The sequence below is a fragment of the Malus domestica genome, chromosome 12 (genome assembly GCF_042453785.1).
Source record: "Malus domestica chromosome 12, GDT2T_hap1".
Taxonomy (NCBI): Eukaryota; Viridiplantae; Streptophyta; class Magnoliopsida; order Rosales; family Rosaceae; genus Malus; species Malus domestica.
In genome coordinates this window covers 26,059,640-26,078,717 of record NC_091672.1, presented here as the reverse complement: position 1 = coordinate 26,078,717, position 19,078 = coordinate 26,059,640, and the positions used below count along the sequence as shown (strand labels likewise).

The 19,078-nt window shown below is 41.8% G+C and overlaps 3 protein-coding genes across 3 annotated transcripts; 2 read left to right on the top strand and 1 right to left on the bottom strand.

The window, feature by feature from the left end:
* Nucleotides 1-292: 292 nt before the first annotated feature.
* Nucleotides 293-2,302, top strand: LOC114820032 (probable WRKY transcription factor 70). The gene is made up of 3 exons (XM_029089894.2): nucleotides 293-798; nucleotides 1,417-1,521; nucleotides 1,632-2,302. Exons 1-3 carry the CDS (start codon nucleotides 449-451, stop codon nucleotides 2,095-2,097), a joined length of 921 nt encoding a protein of 306 aa, XP_028945727.1. The 5' UTR covers nucleotides 293-448; the 3' UTR covers nucleotides 2,098-2,302.
* A 5,492-nt stretch (nucleotides 2,303-7,794) lies between these two features.
* On the top strand, nucleotides 7,795-8,229 carry LOC139189906 (uncharacterized). Its single transcript, XM_070809173.1, has one exon. The coding sequence runs from the start codon at nucleotides 7,795-7,797 to the stop codon at nucleotides 8,227-8,229; it is 435 nt and encodes a 144-aa protein (XP_070665274.1).
* Nucleotides 8,230-12,639: 4,410 nt separating this feature from the next.
* Nucleotides 12,640-14,118, bottom strand: LOC139189905 (protein WEAK CHLOROPLAST MOVEMENT UNDER BLUE LIGHT 1-like). The gene has a single exon (XM_070809172.1). It carries the CDS (start codon nucleotides 14,116-14,118, stop codon nucleotides 12,640-12,642), a length of 1,479 nt encoding a protein of 492 aa, XP_070665273.1.
* Between the last annotated feature and the right edge of the window lie 4,960 nt (nucleotides 14,119-19,078).

Below are 19,078 nucleotides of genomic sequence, written 5' to 3'. Positions count from 1 at the left end.
AACTTAAATACAAAATTTTTCATTCATTTATATTTTGACACTTGATATACTATTCGGCACACTAAAAATTTCTCCATTCATTGAAAAGGAAAAAGATTTAACATTTAAATTCAATAGGCCACATTAGTAACAAATAAAATTGTGGCATATAGTAAATTACATTTTATCATCTCAACTTTGGGTCACATAATAATTCAAACCTCATCTTTTAATATTGCTATTTCATACATCAATTTAAGATTAATTGCAATGTCAGAGGAGATTTTTGACGGATATAAAAGGATACCTCCCATCCAACACTTTGGCTACAGCTAACAAAACCATAAACCCTCACATAAACAAGAGAGATTAATTAACTTTTAATCGCTATATTAGTTAGTTAAGTAGGAGATTAGGATTAATGAAGTGGTCGTGGTCGGACAGTGTGCTCTAAAATAGGGAGAGGGTTATGGAGGAGTTGATCCAAGGCCGTGAACTGGCAAGTCAACTTAGTACGTTTTATGATAACAGGTCAGTTGTTAACGGTGATGATGAGGGATCGGCTGAAGGTTTTGTAAATACCCTTTTGATTTTAAATGGGAAGGAGTCTGATCAGATTCAAGGAAATAGTAGTGGTGTTAGTGGGGGTGGTGTTAGTGACGGTGGTAGTGTTGTTAGTGGTGGTGGTGCTGATTTATCATCTTGGGATGCTAATCATGATCATGCAGCTGCTATTAAGTCTGAAGATTATACTGAGGAGGAGATCAGTTGTAAGAGCACTTCAACCTTCAAGGATGGTAGAGGTTCTTACAAGAGAAGGTAATTAGTTATATTTCTCTAATTAATTACTACCTAGGTAATATGATCATCAACATCTGCATTAACATATTGTTTAAAATGATTTTTTTTCCAGTAAAAGGATCTTTCCATGTATGATTACCTGATTGTTCAATTTCAAACATTTATGTATAAAACCTACAATACTAAATAGTCTCTTTGAGAACTAATGACCCACCCGTGATAAGAATAACTATAATTAATTTGTTCATAACAGTTGTTAGATTTATGTGGATGTGTGAACAACTAGAATTATAATTAATTTTCTCATAACAACTGTTAGATTCCTGTGGATGAATATAATTGTATTTTTCTATTCAATAATGCATAGAAATTTCTATTGAGACAAAAGAGTGAAGACTACCACGTGCTCTTATATGTTCATGTTATGCTATATTCTAACAAAATTTGGATGCTTCAGTTATTCCTTGTATTTAATGATCTAAATATCCATTCCTATCCTTCTTTCCATGGCAGCATAATGCCAGCATTACCAGTTAACGTTAACCGTACATTTTATCAAAAAAAACATGGGAATTCTGCCCAATTTATTGATTTAAAAGTTATAACAAAGAGTTCCAACTTGTTGATTCCTTGCAGAAAGACTACACACTCTTGGACTAGAGATACTCCTGGTTTGATTGACGATGGTCATGCATGGAGAAAGTACGGACAAAAAGTTATCCACAATGCGAAGCATCCTAGGTACATACATATATACGATTTACCTTGTAAAATAGAAACAAATTTCAATAGTTACAATGGTAATAATTACAAGAAATGAAGTTGACCATAGTTATGTTATGTGTATGTAGGAACTACTTTAGATGCACTTACAAATTCGACCAAGGGTGCAAAGCAACCAAGCATGTTCAACAAGTTCAAGATCATCCGTCAGTGTTACGAACCACATATTATGGCACCCACACGTGCAGAGACTACTTCAAAACTTCTGACCTGGTCTTGGATTGCACAAATCTTAGAGATTCTTCAATTTTGATTAGTTTTGACAACGCCAATTGTTTGACAAACAAACAAGAGCACCCATTTTTCGCATCCTTTGCTTCATCATCAGTTAAAGAAGAACTGATTCTCAAGGCAACAAGTGATCATACGCTGACAAGCCACGACAACCATTGGCTACCGAGTGATTATCTCGTGTCGCCTGATGATCTGATGGCATTCAAGTCCTCTTGGCCCGTGAGTGGGTTTTCATCAAGCAATGATCAGTATGATGGTGATGACGATGTGTTTTCGAGGATAATATCCGAGTTAATTTGATAATAAAGTTTTGCAATAAGGATTTTGAGCTTTGAGCTTTGATGATTAGTACGTACTTAGTAGCTAGCGTACTCCTTGTAGTAAATTGAATTTAGGAAAATCGTATGTATCTTCAGTTTCTGTGAAGAAACTTGTTGGTTTCTCAGTCTATAAAATCGTGTAAACACAGTTAATTATTGAAAGAATAAAGAAAACCAGAAGCAATCTTTTCTATTCTTCTTGTTAAGTGTTCAATGGAAGCTTATTTATGCTTTTCGTATACCCTTTTCATATACAATGCAATGACAATTCTTAATCAAATCAATTCTCTAATACGTAGAGATCTGATAACATTCAATACGATTTATTAACAGAAACGAAATATATGTTGGATTTAATCCAATATAAACAAACCTTTAAATGGTCTACACTGTAATAGGAATGAAGTAATAGAGAGTAATGCTAAGATTGTGATTTGATCTCTTTATATCAGCCTTATGAATGTGTGTCTTGGAATCCAAATAAGGCCAATTGAATCCTTGATAAATATGTATTTATGATACCTAACTGGTAGGCTAAGGAAGTGGGATTTGGGATTCCTTTGTGGATGGAAACCCTAATGCCTTAACCAGTATAAATACTAAGGTCCATGCAAATCCTAGACACACAACAACACTTCCCATAAAGTAGTTGTATCTAGCTAGGTGTTTGTAGAAGATATAACGATATGAATAGTTGGTTCATTACTACATCGAACTAGCTATGACTAGAAAACCATGGCATGTTTTAGGTTTTTTTTTTCTTTCTTTGTTTTCATTTTATAGTTTTGGTTAATTGATATAGTGATAAATACAACCACTTTCTTCTAATGTCATTGTTGATTTTATAAGCATGCATATATATATATATATATATATATATATATGTATGTATGTATGTATGTATGTATGTATGTATGTATATCTGATATTTTGTTCTGAACTTGCACTGGAAGACTGATGAAGCGCGTCAACTCAGCAAGCTCGATGAAGTCATTTATCAAAGCAATCGGTGTTGATATATATGGTTTGAACTTGGTTATTAGAAGAGAAGGTATATGGTTTAAACATGATAAATTCATATATACATATGAGTAACATATACTAATCGAGTTATACTAATTGAGGGAAAGAAAATTATAAAGCAAAGGTAACTAATATTCAGAGACCAATTTTTGATTATTTGTTCTCAGTTCTTTATTGTGTTGCCATTGAAAAGTCTTCGTACTGACATAAGAGATTGAATATTCAGAACCGAATTTTGACTGCAACCTGATTAATGCAATTAAGAAATGGGCATAAGAATTCGAATACAGTTTGACGTACTTCTGACTGCAAGAGATGAAATTGGCTCTCTTATGGAATTTCTCAAAATTACTGTTGATATTATGTAAATATATGATTATGATAACACGCATTAAAATTGTGTTGGAAGGATACATCATATGCTAGTTATATACCATCAATATACATGCCTGCTAATGCATTTAATATATTTCCTATTTATGTAAGTTAGTCAATATTGTGGAACCAAAAATATTCACCAGGCGACACGTGGACTTTTGAACGAAAGAGGACAAAAATACCCTTGAGGCATACCGGGATTCCTACGCGCAAATAGTGGGTAATCATCCTCAACCAATTCAAAAATGCTCCAGAAGAGGTAACCAATTCCAAATTATCTTATTTTAGGTAATTATTTCCAAAACTTAATTTCCCTAATATATTATTTAGTTAATTAATTATCTAAATAATATATTCTTCCCATATCTCCTAAAATCATCCCTTAATTACCAATTTGAAACATCCACTCAAACCTAAAAAATGGCATAGGGCCGGCTACCCCATTCAAAATCTATTCCATCACCTTTTTTTCTACCTTTTCCACCTTTCTTTCCCTTTTAAATTAGCCAATCAATACCATAAATAATAAAATATCTCCTTTCATATTTAATTAGCCAATTAATTGGCTAATTAAACCAAAAATAAAACCCAAAACTCCCATCTAGGAGCCGGCCACATTCCCTCTCTTTTTCCTTATCTTTTCATATTTCCTCCACTTCATTAGCCAAATAATGATAACCATTCAATTTAGTAACTTCCCATTTATTTCTATTGTATTTTATTAGCCAATAAAGTGGCTAATAAAACCAAAAAATTCACCCAAAAGCACACAAAGGGGCCGGCCCTTTTCTGGAAAATGTGGACCAATTTGGTCCTATAAATAGTCACCCATTTCTACCAAACGCTCATTCCAAACCTCTTGCAAAAATTCCAAAACACTCTAAACACTATTTCTCTCTAAATTTCTAACTTTGGCATCGGAGGTTCTTCGGCCAAAGCCCCCCCCCATTCATCGTGGGCGCGTGAGGCTTTTGGCCTTAACCTAAGGTGCTAGTTGTTTTGTAGGTGCAAAATCGTCCAAGATCGAAGAGGAGAAAATTTGCATCCACAAATTGGTGCTTTCATTGAGAGTTGAAATCCATACTCGTAGAAGACTCTCGTACAAAAAGGTTTTTTCTTTATTTTCTAGTCCATTTGAATATTTTTCATACGTTCTTATTATTAGAATTTTCTACTTGCAAAGGTTCTTTGATAAAACGTATAAGAAAAATATAATGACTAGAAGTTTAGAAAATTCCGCAAGTAAAAATTCTAGTATTCAAGAAATGGGACTGCGGAGATCCATGAGGCAAAATGCGACAAGAAGGGGAGCGGCATCATCACCACGAGCTTCCACCATGGGAACCACCGTGATGGCTACCTCGGTAGCCACCCGCGGCGAGGTCCATGGTGCCTTCACCACAGCCACCATGGGAACCACCGCAGGGGCTACTCCGGTAGCCGCTCGTGGCGAGGTCCATGGAGCCTTCACCACCGCCGCCATGGGAACCACCACGGTGGCTACTTCGGTAGCCGCTCGTGGCGAGGTCCATGGAGCCTTCACCACGGCCGCCATGGGAACCACCAAATGACTAGAAGTTTAGAAAATTCCGCAAGTAAAAATTCTAGTATTCAAGAAATGGGACTGCGGAGATCCATGAGGCAAAATGCGACAAGAAGGGGAGCGGCATCATCACCACGAGCTTCCACCATGGGAACCACCGTGATGGCTACCTCGGTAGCCACCCGCGGCGAGGTCCATGGTGCCTTCACCACAGCCACCATGGGAACCATCGCAGGGGCTACTCCGGTAGCCGCTCGTGGTGAGGTCCATGGAGCCTTCACCATCGCCGCCATGGGAACCACCACGGTGGCTACTTCGGTAGCCGCTCGTGGCGAGGTCCATGGAGCCTTCACCACGGTCGCCATGGGAACCACCACGGTGGCTACTTCGGTAGCCACTCGTGGCGAGGTCCATGGAGCCTTCACCACGGCCCGAGCCGTGTCATCCAAGTTTACGTGGACCAAAGCCCAAGCCTCGCATTCACATGCACCGCGCATTGAGCAGCCTGCTCCCGTGATCCAGCCAGCTCTTGTAGCCCAGCCTGCTCCCGTGATCCAGTCTGCTCTTATAGCCCAGCCTGCTCCAACGATCCAGCCTGCCCCAGTGATCCAGCCTGCCCCCGCAGCCCAGCCTGTTTTCATGGTTTCCCAAGCTGCCCAAGTCCGCCCAAGACAATCTCAACCATCCGGACCAATCATCGAGGCTGAGGTGTTTTCACCACATTTCTCCGCAGATTTGACATTCCCCAACTCAAATCTCGCACTTGGAGTCAACCACCCTTTCATTGTTCAAGGAGGTGCATTCCATCCAAGTTCTTCCAATCCGAATGGCGAACAAAACTTGTCCCGACAAGTCATAGAATTGACGAGCGCCCTTGCACAACAAACTACCTTGGTGAATCAACTTTTACAACGTACTGAGATGCATCGCGCCCACGATGAAGTTTCCCGAAGTAGAACAAGGGTAGACAATGAGCCTTTTAAACAACGTCCTGGAAAGCAGCCATTCAACCCATCACAAGTCGAGCATTCAGACAGTGCACACTCTCGATTGGGCCCCCGAAATAGCGTATACTCCCGTCTTAGCGCGCGAAGGAGCGTGCACTCTCGGTTAGGCCCACGAGCAAGTATACATTCACGGTTGGGGCCACGCTTTGATAATCAACATGGGCAACCTTCCAGGCAAAACATTCATTCGCGATTAGGCTCACAAGGAGTATCCTCCACATCACATCGGAACAGGCAACCTGACAAACGGAAGGAAACGATCGTTCAATCTGGCTCTAGTTCAACCGGTAGCCTGCAAAGAAATCCCTCGCCTGCTAGGAATCTATCTCATCCATTGCAACCACAGCATAGACGAACCGACCGAGAAAAAGAGCAGCCTAGACCGGTAGAAAAAGACCAAGGGCAGCCAAAAGCTCCGCTACCCCAACAAAAGCAAATCCAAGAAGAGGTAGAAAGGCTTTTCAATGAGCGAATGCGTGATTTTCGGTGCAACGAAATGGTTGATGAGGCACTAAGGCGAGATATGACCAACATGAGCAGGTCACCTTTCGCGGATGAGATCGAGCAGGCAGAGCCTCCGCGCAAGTTTAGCATGCCACACTTCACATCTTTCAAAGGAGATGGGGATCCCGAAAGACACTTGAAGCATTACCGAAATGCGATGGTTCTTTATCGGAATAATGACGCCCTTATGTGCAAAATATTCGCCACTACTTTACAAGGCGAGGCGCAAGATTGGTTTCATACCTTGCCGGCACGATCCATCCAGAATTTTGATGATCTTTCCTTGGTCTTCACCAAAGAATACTCATCTTATCGATCGATCAAGAAGAAGTCCGATCACCTGTTCAACGTAAAGAAAAACCCAAAAGAGTCGCTTCGCGATTACGTGAAGAGATTCAAAGCAGAGAAGGCGAAGATCGTCGGATGCGACAACTCAATAGCAAGTGCAGCCTTCCAAAAAGGACTACCAGCGGACCACCCACTGTTTGGAGAAATGATCATGAAAGAAGACCTAACTCTAGCAGATTCCTTTGCTCTGGCAGAAAAGCATGCGCTTTGGGACGAGGCTCGACAAGCAGAAAAGGCTCCCGAACAACCTCGAAAAGAGTTGGCAGCTGCTCAAAAGAAGGATGAAAAACAACCCAACAAGGGCAGGCAGGAGTTCAAGCGCAGGGACCGACCCACGACCAAAGAAGGCCCGATGACCAACAACTATTCTAAGTTCTCAATTCCGATTCATCAAATCCTTCGTGACGTCAAGAATGAACCATGGTTCAAGTTGCCGAAGCAGTCAAAAGGAGATACTTCCAAGTTGGACCACACTAAGTATTGTGCATTCCACCGAGGTCCCGGTCACACAACCAACGATTGCTACACTTGGAAGAACTACCTAGAGAAACTCGTGAAAGAAGGCAAAGTCGATAGATATTTGGACAAGCCAGCTGAGCAGCCAAAAAGGAATGCAGACGGAGATGAGGAGCCACCAACTAAGACGATTCGAATCAATGGCATTTTCGCTGAGTCCAAGCACTTAGGGGCTACTAATAACTCCAAAAAGAGGAAGATCCAGCAGGCCTTACTAATCTCACAAGTTCATGCAGTCGATACCCAACCTGGACCTATCATTGGCTTCACGGAGCAGGATGCAGAATGAGTCGATTTCCCACACGACGATGCATTAGTAGTATCTGTCCAACTAGCCCATGCTATAGTCGACAGGATGATGGTTGACAATGGAAGTGCGGTCAACCTACTTCAACTTTCAGTCATTCAAAAGATGGGCCTGGAAAGTACAATCATACGCCGGGCAGAGGTACTTACTGGATTCAACAGACACACCTCAACTGCCATCGGTCATATCATACTTGACGTAAAAACACCGCCAGTCGTCTCAAAGCAAACATTCACGATTGTAAGCGACCCATCTCCCTACAATGGGATTCTTGGGAGACCTTGGTTGATCAAGCTGGATGCTGTCACTTCCATCAAGTATCAAAAAATCCGATTCCGCATCCCGGGAGGAGGAGTCGGAGAGATCAAGTCTGACCAGGTTTCATCCCGACGATGCACTGTGCAAATGTTAAAAGAAACAAAGAAGAAGACCTTTACCCCCGTAGAGGTTACCGAAGTCCAAAAGGGCAAAGAAATTGCCAAATAGCAATTACAGCAGATGGATCAAGAAGATGGCGCCCAAGCAGACAAGATAGGATGGAAACCCGAAGAGGACGCCGATGACATCATTCTTGATCCCTAGCAGCCGGAAAAGAAGGCTAAAATTGGCTCACGATTAAGCCCAGACGAGAAGGAAGAACTCACAATTTTCCTTAGGAAAAACCGAGATATCTTCGCATGGTCACCATCCGACATGCCTGGTATTGATCCTAAAGTGGCCTGCCACAAGCTGCACGTCGATCCAACTGCCAAACCGGTAATTCAAAAAAGAAGACATTTCGCTCCCGAACGAGTAGCGATCATCGAGGTAGAAATCGACAAACTATTGGAGGCCGGCTTCATAGAAGAGGTAGCACACTCGGCATGGCTTGCTAATGTCATACTAGTCATGAAGAAAAAGAAGGGCAAATGGAGGGTTTGCGTAGACTACACTGACCTCAACAAAGCATGCCCAAAAGACCATTATCCTGTCCCCCGGATTGATCTATTAGTAGATTCAACTTCTGGAAACCAGTTACTTAGTTTCTTAGACGCATACTCCGGCTACAACCAAATAGCCATGCATGAGCCCGACAAGGAGAAAACTGCGTTTGTGGTAGAGCGAGGCACTTACTGCTATAAGGTCATGCCTTTTGGCCTCAAGAACGCGGGAGCCACTTACCAAAGGCTAGTAAATATGATGTTCAAAAAGCAAATTGGGGTAACCATGGAGGTCTATGTCGACGATATCATGGTAAAGGGCAAGCAGCGATCAGATCACATTCGCAATTTAGCAGAAGCTTTCAATATCCTTAGAAGGTACAAGATGAAGCTCAACCCCACCAAGTGCACGTTTGGAGTATCTTCAGGTCGATTCCTAGGGTACTTAGTAACCCAACGAGGAATTGAAGCACATCCCAAGCAAATCCAAGCAATCATAGAGATGAAATCTCCAACTACCTTGAAGGAGATCCAAAGCTTGACCGGACGAACAGCCGCCCTCAATCGCTTCCTCTCACGATCCACCGATCGATGCAAACCCTTTTTCAAAGCTATCAGGAGGGCACAAAGAAACAAATGGGATGAAGAATGCGAAAAAGCTTTCCAAGACTTGAAGAGTTATCTCACATCACCTCCCTTACTATCCAAGCCGGAAGCAGCGGAGGATTTATATATTTATTTGGCAGTTTCCAAGGTAGCAGTGAGCTCTGCTCTCATACGAGAAGAGCTGGGGGCCCAACTGCCGGTATTCTACACTTCTAAAGCTCTTCTCGATGCGGAAACAAGATATCCGAAGATTGAAAAATTAATTTTGGCGTTAGTTGTTGCGGCTCGGAAGCTCAGACCCTACTTTCAAGCTCATACAGTCATTGTTATGACTCAATATCCCTTACGATCAATATTACATGGTCCGGACGCTTCTCAACGAGTGATGAAATGGGCATTGGAACTTGGCCAATATGGTTTAGTTTTCCAACCTCGCACAGCGATAAAGGCCCAAGCCTTGGCAGATTTCGTGGCAGAATTCACACCTAGCCTAGACAACGCAACAGTGCGGCCCAACGACGCCCCAGAAGTAGCAGAGAGTACCTTAGCCACACTTACTCCATCTAATAAAGATTTCTGGAACTTGCATGTCGACGGTGCATCCAACTATAAAGGCTCGGGAGCAGGTGTAGTTCTTGTTACTCCAGATGGCTCAATGCTCGAGCAGGCGACCACTCTAGGTTTCAAAGCATCCAATAACGAAGCAGAGTACGAGGCTCTACTAGCGGGCCTCCGAATGGCAAAAGACTTGGCGGTGAAGAAACTCGCAATTCATTCTGATTCCCAACTAATCACCATCCAGGCTACTGGGGAATACACGGCAAAACACCCAAGGATGGCACAATACCTAGAGAAAGTGCGCCAGCAGCTTGAAGCATTTCAGACTTACACTCTCACTCAAGTTCCGCGGGCAGACAATGCACATGCAGATGCACTAGCTGGTTTAGGCTCCGCCCTTGACCACCAATTCAAACGCTCCATTCTGGTGGAATATCTAGACAAGCCAAGCATAGAGATGGAGTCGATAGCCGAAGTGTCACAGGTTAGTGTAACTCCCACTTGGCAAAGTCCAATTATAGACTACTTGGTCAACGACACATTACCCACAGAAAGATTGGAGTCAAGGAAGCTCCAAATTAAGTCGGCACGTTACTATATGTGGAATGGCATTCTCGTCCGAAGATCCTACACCGGACCACATCTCCGCTGTCTGGCACCTCCCGATGACTTGAAGGTTCTAAGCTCAATCCATGAAGGCGTTTGTGGGAATCACTCTGGAGGTCGATCCTTAGCCCAAAAGACTCTTAACGCAGGCTATTACTGGCCTACCATGCACCAAGATGCTAAGGAGTTAGTACAAAAATGCGACCGTTGCCAACGCTACAAACCAGTACCAGCACTACCCCCTAGTGAGCTACACCCGCAAACGAGTCCTTGGCCATTCATGCAGTGGGCAATCGACCTGGTAGGGCCTATGCCGCCTGCTACGGGGGGCAGATGCATGATGATTGTGGCAACCGACTATTTCACCAAATGGGTAGAAGCAGAACCCATGACAACCACGACTCAGACGGACATAGAGCGCTTTATATGGAGGAACATCATTTGCCGATTTGGCATCCCTCAGTCCATCGTCACTGACAACGGCCCTCAATTTGTGGGAAAAGATTTGGCAAAGTTCTTCCAAAAATACGGCATCAAACAACACATGTCCACACCAAGATATCCTCAAGGCAATGGGCAGGCTGAAGCATCCAACAAGACGATTCTCGACTGCCTCAAGAAATCCCTCACCGACAAAAAGGGAAAATGGCCAGATAAGCTCCCAGGATGTTTATGGGCATATCGCACCACCAAAAGACGAGCAACCGGTGAAACTCCTTTCTCTTTGGCGTTTGGTTCGGAAGCAATCATACCTCCCAACATCATCGTGCCAAGCATCAACACTCTATTGCCAAACGTTGAACGGAACAGTAAAGAAATGGCCACAGATTTAGATCTGGCAGAAGAAAGGCGCGAACGAACCATCACCCGCATCGCAGCTTACCAGCAACAGCTCATTTCCAGCTACAACAAAAGGGCCAAGATCCGGCAGTTCCAACCCGGAGACCTAGTCCTAAGAAAAGCTTTCATCACTGCCCGTAGAGAAGGCTCGAAAAAAATGGACCCCATCTGGGAAGGTCGTTACAAGATCAACAGAGTCGGCGGCAAATGCAGTTATACTCTTGCTACCATGAATGGTAAAGAGATCGAGAAGCAATGGAACGCCTACAATTTGAGGAAATACCATGTGTGACTTCACACTATATCAAGACCCGAAGACTCGAGCATCTCAACGGGCACCACCTCGTAAACCAAGGACTATCCAATCATCACGCAGTTTTTGCAACCAAGTTATTTGCTCATTTTATTTTTCAATAAAGAATTCAAAAGTAATTTGTAATTTGGCTTTAATATATGTTTACAACAACTTATTTCTTTCTGCACTTCAAAAGAAAATTACACCCCCCAAGGGACTAACTGTGCTCTCCAAGGAAGGAGGATAAACTCAACACTCCGAATATCCAGACGTGGATGAGCTTGGCTGCCCTAGAATGACTAGGTGCATGATGGCTTGCGCCGGGATTCCTAGAAGTAGCTACAATGGTCTGTTTCAAGGCTTAGCTAATTGAAGGATTATGGGTCTATCGGCTTAATCCGCAGGGAACCGGGCCCTAGAGACGGAGGGGGCACATTATGCAGCACACCCAATGGGCGGCTGCCCTGGAAACCTAAAGCTGCTACCGAGTGCACTAAGGTAGCCTACGGATTTCCAGAAGACTGCCTACGGCTTGCCCTTCGAGCAGTAGAACCACGCTAGACTTATGCAACCGCACATTATTGTGAAAGGTTAAACAAGTTAGCGTGCACACACGAAGATTTTATCCACTACCGACATGCTACGTAGTTGATAAGCTTCACCTCTGTCAAACGCAGAATAACTTATACCAAATCCTAAAGTGTTGTGATACTTGCTACACAGCCTACGAAATTGGAAAGATCCAAGGTTGAATAGCCAAGTGGTTACGCGGATTCGTCTGCTTCTGTAAGTAAGGCATCCGGCTGCCAACCCTATGGTTAATAACTTTGCAAAAGTTCTACATCAACACCTACGGCTGCATAGGCTATGTGGGCTTGTCTGCTTATAGAAAAGTAGCACGCCTGCCACTGGCTTATAAGGTCTAAAGGTTAGAAAAAAAAATGGGAAAAGCAAAAGAAGCGAGTTTATTAAATTTTATAGCAAAATTGATAAACAACAAGCAAATACCGAAGGAGTTCAAGCAAAAGCAACAAAGGAAAGAAAAGGAAACCCTAAAAGCTACCTAGAAGACTACTCTTCAGTAGTTTGGACATCTCCCAACTGCTCGGTTGTTACACCTTCAGCAGCCTTGGTGTTCTCAGCAGCAGCATCCTCCGAACCTTTACCCTCGACTGCTCCAGCCTGGGTATCAACTCCTCCAGCTATTTCACCGATAGAAGACTCAAAGGTAAAATCAAGCAAGTCTTCTGGGGAAATAGAGAAGGTCTCGAAGTCTTTACCGGAAAACTCAAAGTCAGACGGCCGCCCATAGAGATGATCTACATAGCCCAGCTTGTAGAAATCGGATTGGTTCTGAATAAGCGAAGCCTCGAAACCATTTTTCTCACTCTTCAACTGCTCATTCTCCTCAAGCAGGCAAGCACGAACTCGCTGCAACTCCTCAATTTCTTTCTTCAGATTGTCGTTGGTCTTCAAAACACCTTGAAGTTCCGACACTTGAGGCTCAAGCCTGTCAGCAACCTCTTTGAAGTGGATCGCTTGGTTGTAAGTAGCAATCAATTCTTCATCCTTTGCATAGGCAGCGGAGCGAAGTTCAGATATGGAGCGTTCAAGATCTCGAATCTGAGGTATGTAACGCTCGATTTCCTTCTCTGCACTTTCATTCTTTGTTTGGACCACATCAAACCTAGTCTTCAAATCCATGATCTCCTGGTGAGCGGCCTCAAGCTGCAGAGAAGTGGGGTCAGAAGTATGAGATTCCTTCAAAGCAGCAAGCTCAGATTCCAATTTTTTGATTTTTTCGACCGAGGAATAAGCTTCAGCAGCCATAGTTCTTGCCATCTCTTTAGCAGCCTTGGTGTCCTCTTGGTCAAGGAACATAGACTCGGCTGCCAGAATTGTTGTTTTCTGCATCATGGCTAGCAGAGCAGTCTTCCTATACTCGGGTGTATGCTTTGCAAAAAGACTCGGACCAACAATCTCTTTGACGCCATCAACAAACTGGGCGCATACATCCATGTCTTCAAGAAGATCTGGTTTCAAAAGAGCACAAATCTTAGCAGCCTCCTCAGAAACGGCCTTGGCGGATTCTTCAAGCCTGCCTGAGTGAGCAGCTTCATTCTTATCAGCAGACGAGATGGTTGCAGCAGCGGAAGAAGCAGTATTCGACGCCACTTTAGCAGACAGGGGCACCTTATCACTCTTCATAGTAGCAAGTCTCTTCAAGGGTAAGTCAGGTTTAGTCTCGGACGGACATTTTGGCACAAACTTCGGTACCAAAGGCACGGAAGAACTTTTACGCTGAGCAATTTTTTCAGCAATCGAGCTAGCAGCCTTCGAAACAATAGGCGTTACTGGCACAAATGTAGCAGTTTGTTCTTTCTCGCCCTTAGAGGAAGTCAGGTCAATCACAATCTTGGGAGCAGCCGGAGAATCCCCACGAGCAGTCTTCGTTTTCTTCTCAGCAGGCATCTCTTGAGCAGGCGGGGAATGTTTCTTTTTCCCACCTTCATTGGTAGTAGGCTCCACCACAGTGATAGGATGAGCCATCGCGTCTGCCTTGATCCGTTTTATTTCTTCTTCTGGGGGTAGTCCACCTTTTCCCTACGAAGAGGACTAAGCAGCCAACGCCACTCACGATACTCGGAAGGAATACCCAGAGCGACATGCACTTTTTTCATATCTGGAGAAACCCTAGGAGTTGAGCCAAATTCCGAATCTAAAAAAAAAGAAAAAAAAAACAGAAGACAATCAGAAAATTGAAGAATGATTTGGCACTAAAGCAAAGCAGCCGAAAAGACTAAGCAGTCTGCTTACCAGATATGAAGACCGTTGATACACGCAGCTCGGGAGAAGAATCAGATTCCCATTCTCCACTTATCTCCAAAGTCTCTTTGGCCCAATCATGATCTCCTTTACTCGAATTATCAAAAAGCTTATGACGGATTCGCAGTTGTCCAACTCCATCAATACGACCTATGTCAAAGAAATACTAAAATTCGTTGGTGGTTAGTCCCAAGTCAAAGAATTGGTTCAAATTGTGGAACCCCACCATCACTCGGACCGCATTCGGGGAACATTGGGCAGGCGCACATTTCATAGAGCAAAGCACTTCTTGGAAGAAACGCGGCATAGGGAAAGTAAACCCTAACACAAAATAGTAAGGATGGAACTTGATAGTTCTCCGAGTTCCACTGCATGGTTCTCGGCTGCTACCATCTTTAACTCGTCTCACACGCACTCCCGACGGAATGGCATGCCAATACGTTTCAAGAAAATCTCTAAACAAATTGTCGGAGCTAATCTTGATGTGAGCAGCTTTGAAGTAGCCAATCTTGCTCAAAGACCCGCCTTGACGGTACAGCGGGGGCACACCATCATCATTCTTACGGCTCGAGGAAGACATGCTTGAAAATTCTACAAAAGTACATGGAAGATTTGTTAGAGAGTTGTTTAAAAAACAAAACAAAACAGCTCTCGGCAAAAAAAAAAAAAAAAAAAAAAAAAAAAAAAGTTGAAAGCCGCAGCCGCAGCCGCAGGAACCAGCCAAATTGCCAAGCCCCACAGCTTGGCTAATCATCCATTCACCATAGCCCAGCAAGAAAAACCAAAATAAAAAATCAAGAAGACAAGAAAATCAATTTCTTCTTACCTGGAAGCAACGAAGAGCGATCCTTTACACGGACAAGACGTAGAAGATTGTTAGAGGAGGGGGAACAAATATCCTCTAAGCTCTCTTTTTCTCTTGTAAGGATGAATAAGTTTCTCTCTAAAAAAGTTGATTTAACAATCCACTTAAGGTGGACTTAAATGAGCTTTGGGGAAATTTATTTCCTTTTCCTAGAAGGATTTAATTTCCTATTGAAAGAGAGAATCAACAACAAAATAGGAAACAGTTCAGAATTTCCTAAAGCAAGAAAATCTCTACACCTATTGCCCTTTTCTGCAAATAGCTCAACAGGTGTGGGGGCATTTGTGGAACCAAAAATATTCACCAGGCGACACGTGGACTTTTGAACGAAAGAGGACAAAAATACCCTTGAGGCATACCGGGATTCCTACGCGCAAATAGTGGGTAATCATCCTCAACCAATTCAAAAATGCTCCAGAAGAGGTAACCAATTCCAAATTATCTTATTTTAGGTAATTATTTCCAAAACTTAATTTCCCTAATATATTATTTAGTTAATTAATTATCTAAATAATATATTCTTCCCATATCTCCTAAAATCATCTCTTAATTACCAATTTGAAACATCCACTCAAACCTAAAAAATGGCATAAGGCCGGCTACCCCATTCAAAATCTATTCCATCACCTTTTTTCTACCTTTTCCACCTTTCTTTCCCTTTTAAATTAGCCAATCAATACCATAAATAATAAAATATCTCCTTTCATATTTAATTAGCCAATTAATTGGCTAATTAAACCAAAAATAAAACCCAAAACTCCCATCTAGGAGCCGGCCACATTCCCTCTCTTTTTCCTTATCTTTTCATATTTCCTCCACTTCATTAGCCAAATAATGATAACCATTCAATTTAGTAACTTCCCATTTATTTCTATTGTATTTTATTAGCCAATAAAGTGGCTAATAAAACCAAAAAATTCACCCAAAAGCACACAAAGGGGCCGGCCCTTTTCTTGAAAATGTGGACCAATTTGGTCCTATAAATAGTCACTCATTTCTACCAAACACTCATTCCAAACCTCTTGCAAAAATTCCAAAACACTCTAAACACTATTTCTCTCTAAATTTCTAACTTTGGCATCGGAGGTTCTTCGGCCAAAGCCCCCCCCATTCATCGTGGGCGCGTGAGGCTTTTGGCCTTAACCTAAGGTGCTAGTTGTTTTGTAGGTGCAAAATCGTCCAAGATCGAAGAGGAGAAAATTTGCATCCACAAATATAAATTTTGGAACATATATTAAACAAATGACATGTATTGTACTACTGGTATGGCTATTTTGGTTCAAGCATGTTAAGGTGGTTTTTTCTTATATTGCCGTAAGCTTGGCTTATGATAAAATTGTAGCTTTTGGTTTGAACCAATTTTCTCAAGAGATGTGAATAGCATATTATGCTTAAAAACTAATTATGAGAGGTTAAACTTGTCTATAGCAATATTAACAGCATAGGAGATTTGAATGACTACTCAATTAATTTTTGTCTACAATTTTGCTTTCCTCATTAGTCATTTAATTATATATGCATGATTAGTTAACTATGAAGAACTGACGCATAACTTGTTGATTAACAACTGAGAGTGATAGAAAGCATTTAGCAACAAGAACATTATACAAATGAATGAGGTTTATAGTAATCTATGTAACAATTATCATTTGTGCTTTATCTATTTTTATGTGAGAATTATGAATTTGTCATGTGATTATATATATGTTTATGTAAATAAAGAAGTTGTGGACATACAAATTTAAAAGGCATGAGGGATACCCAAAGAGTATTTTTGGCAGGAATCCTTTTCCGTATTAGAACTTAGACATATATATGAAAAGATGGTCAAGGGACATGGGACACTAGGCATATAGTAGCTGGGGCGGCACATGAGGAATTTGAAATTTTGTATCGCTGGACGTATAGATCCAGAAAGATGTAAGAGTGTGAACAAACACAAAGATGAGAATCCAAGTGAAGGGAATTTAAGGGTCTAGATGATGACAAGTGTCACAAGATCCAAGGGAAGTTATAAGGTTGTTAGAATCTGTTGTTAGAATACTAGCTTATGCATTAAGCAATGTAATCATATAAATACATATAGCAAAGGTGTAAGGAATGTAACTTGACACTCAAGAAATACAAGAAAGCTTTTCTTTCTCGCTCTCTCTCTCTCTCTCTCTCTTCTTCTCTGTATCTGCAAGTCTGCTTTTCTTAATCGTCTCCATTGAAGCTACTGCTTCAATCTTTACATGGTATCATCACCAAGCATCGACCTGGTGCTTCCGCACCTCAATCAAAGCATCTATTTCTCTTCTTTATCCTCTAGTTTGCAATATGTTCTGTGATAAACAAAAACAATTGGCTTCTTCCGATCTCCACAGAGTTTCAAGAAATTGCTCTTCTTGTCTGCATATCAACTGTTCGATAAATTGTCTTAGTGAAAGAATTCTACACATCATCAACAATGGTTACTGCTGATCAGCTCAAGATTGTTCATTCTCCGATCACCAGTCTTATTCCCACCATCTCTACATCCGTTACAGTCAAGCTCGATGATTCTAACTACCTCACATGGAGTTTGCAGATCACACTCCTCTTCAAAAGTCATGACATTGTGGGGTTTGTGGACGGATCAAGAAAATGTCCTCCATGGTTTGATGATGATTCTACAAGTGAAGGGATTGAAAAAGATGACTGTCTCGTTTGGAAGATGCACGATCGTGCCCTTATGCAATTAATCATTGCAACTCTATCTACAACTGCAATGTCTTGCATCATTGGGAGCCGAAGTTCTCATGAAATGTGAGTTAATCTTGCTGAAAGATTTTCAACAGTTACAAAAGCTACAATCTTTCAGATGAAAACTGAACTCCAAAACATCAAGAAAGGGTTTAAATATGTTTCTGTGTATCTACAAAAGATCAAAGATGTAATGGATCATCTTGCAGCTGCAGGTGTTCATTTTGATAATAATGATATAAACATTCTTGCCCTGAAAGATCTTCCTGCATAATTCAATACCTTTAGATGTGTCATAAGAGGAAGAGAGAATAATATTTCACTAAAGGATTTCAGGTCTCAATTGTTGGCAGAAGAGACTACAATTGGTCAATATTTTGAGTCTTCAACATCTTTTGGTTCTGCACTGGTGGCTGGCACTGCAATCAACAAAGGGAAAGCTTTAGTTCTTGATCAAAATTCCTCGCATTCTGTTGAAATTGGTTCAAGCTCTGGAATCAATGACCAAAACTATAAGAGTAATGGTAGTGGGTTACCTTCTGGTCAAACTTTTGGGGGTCATTACAACAATAATGGCAGTCAATTTCACAGCAATGGTGGTCATTATCAAGGCTCCTCAAGTTTTAGAGGTTACAGAGGCAAAGGAAGAAGTAGATCATATTACTTTAGACTAAGGCCTTATAATCCTCCACTAAATGCAAATCCTGGAATTCTTGGTACTCCAAGACCATTTCAAGCTTATTGTCCAGATCATCATTTTGAGATTCCCACATGCCAAATTTACAACAAAAGAGGGCATGTTGCAGCTGATTGCTTCCAGAGACACAGTACATCAGTCACAGGTTCTCATTCTCAGATTCAATCCTAAATTTGCTGGAAATTTGGTCATTCAACTACTCAATGCTATCACAAAGGCAATTTTGCTTATCAAGGCTAGTCACCACCCTCGAATCTTTCAGCCATGCATGTCAATCATCAACCATATACACTTATGGAACAATTTTGGGTTGCAGATACTGGTGCAAGCTCACATATGACTTATGAGCTAGCCAACTTGGAACTGGCAAATCCATATCAAGGCAGTGACACAATAAC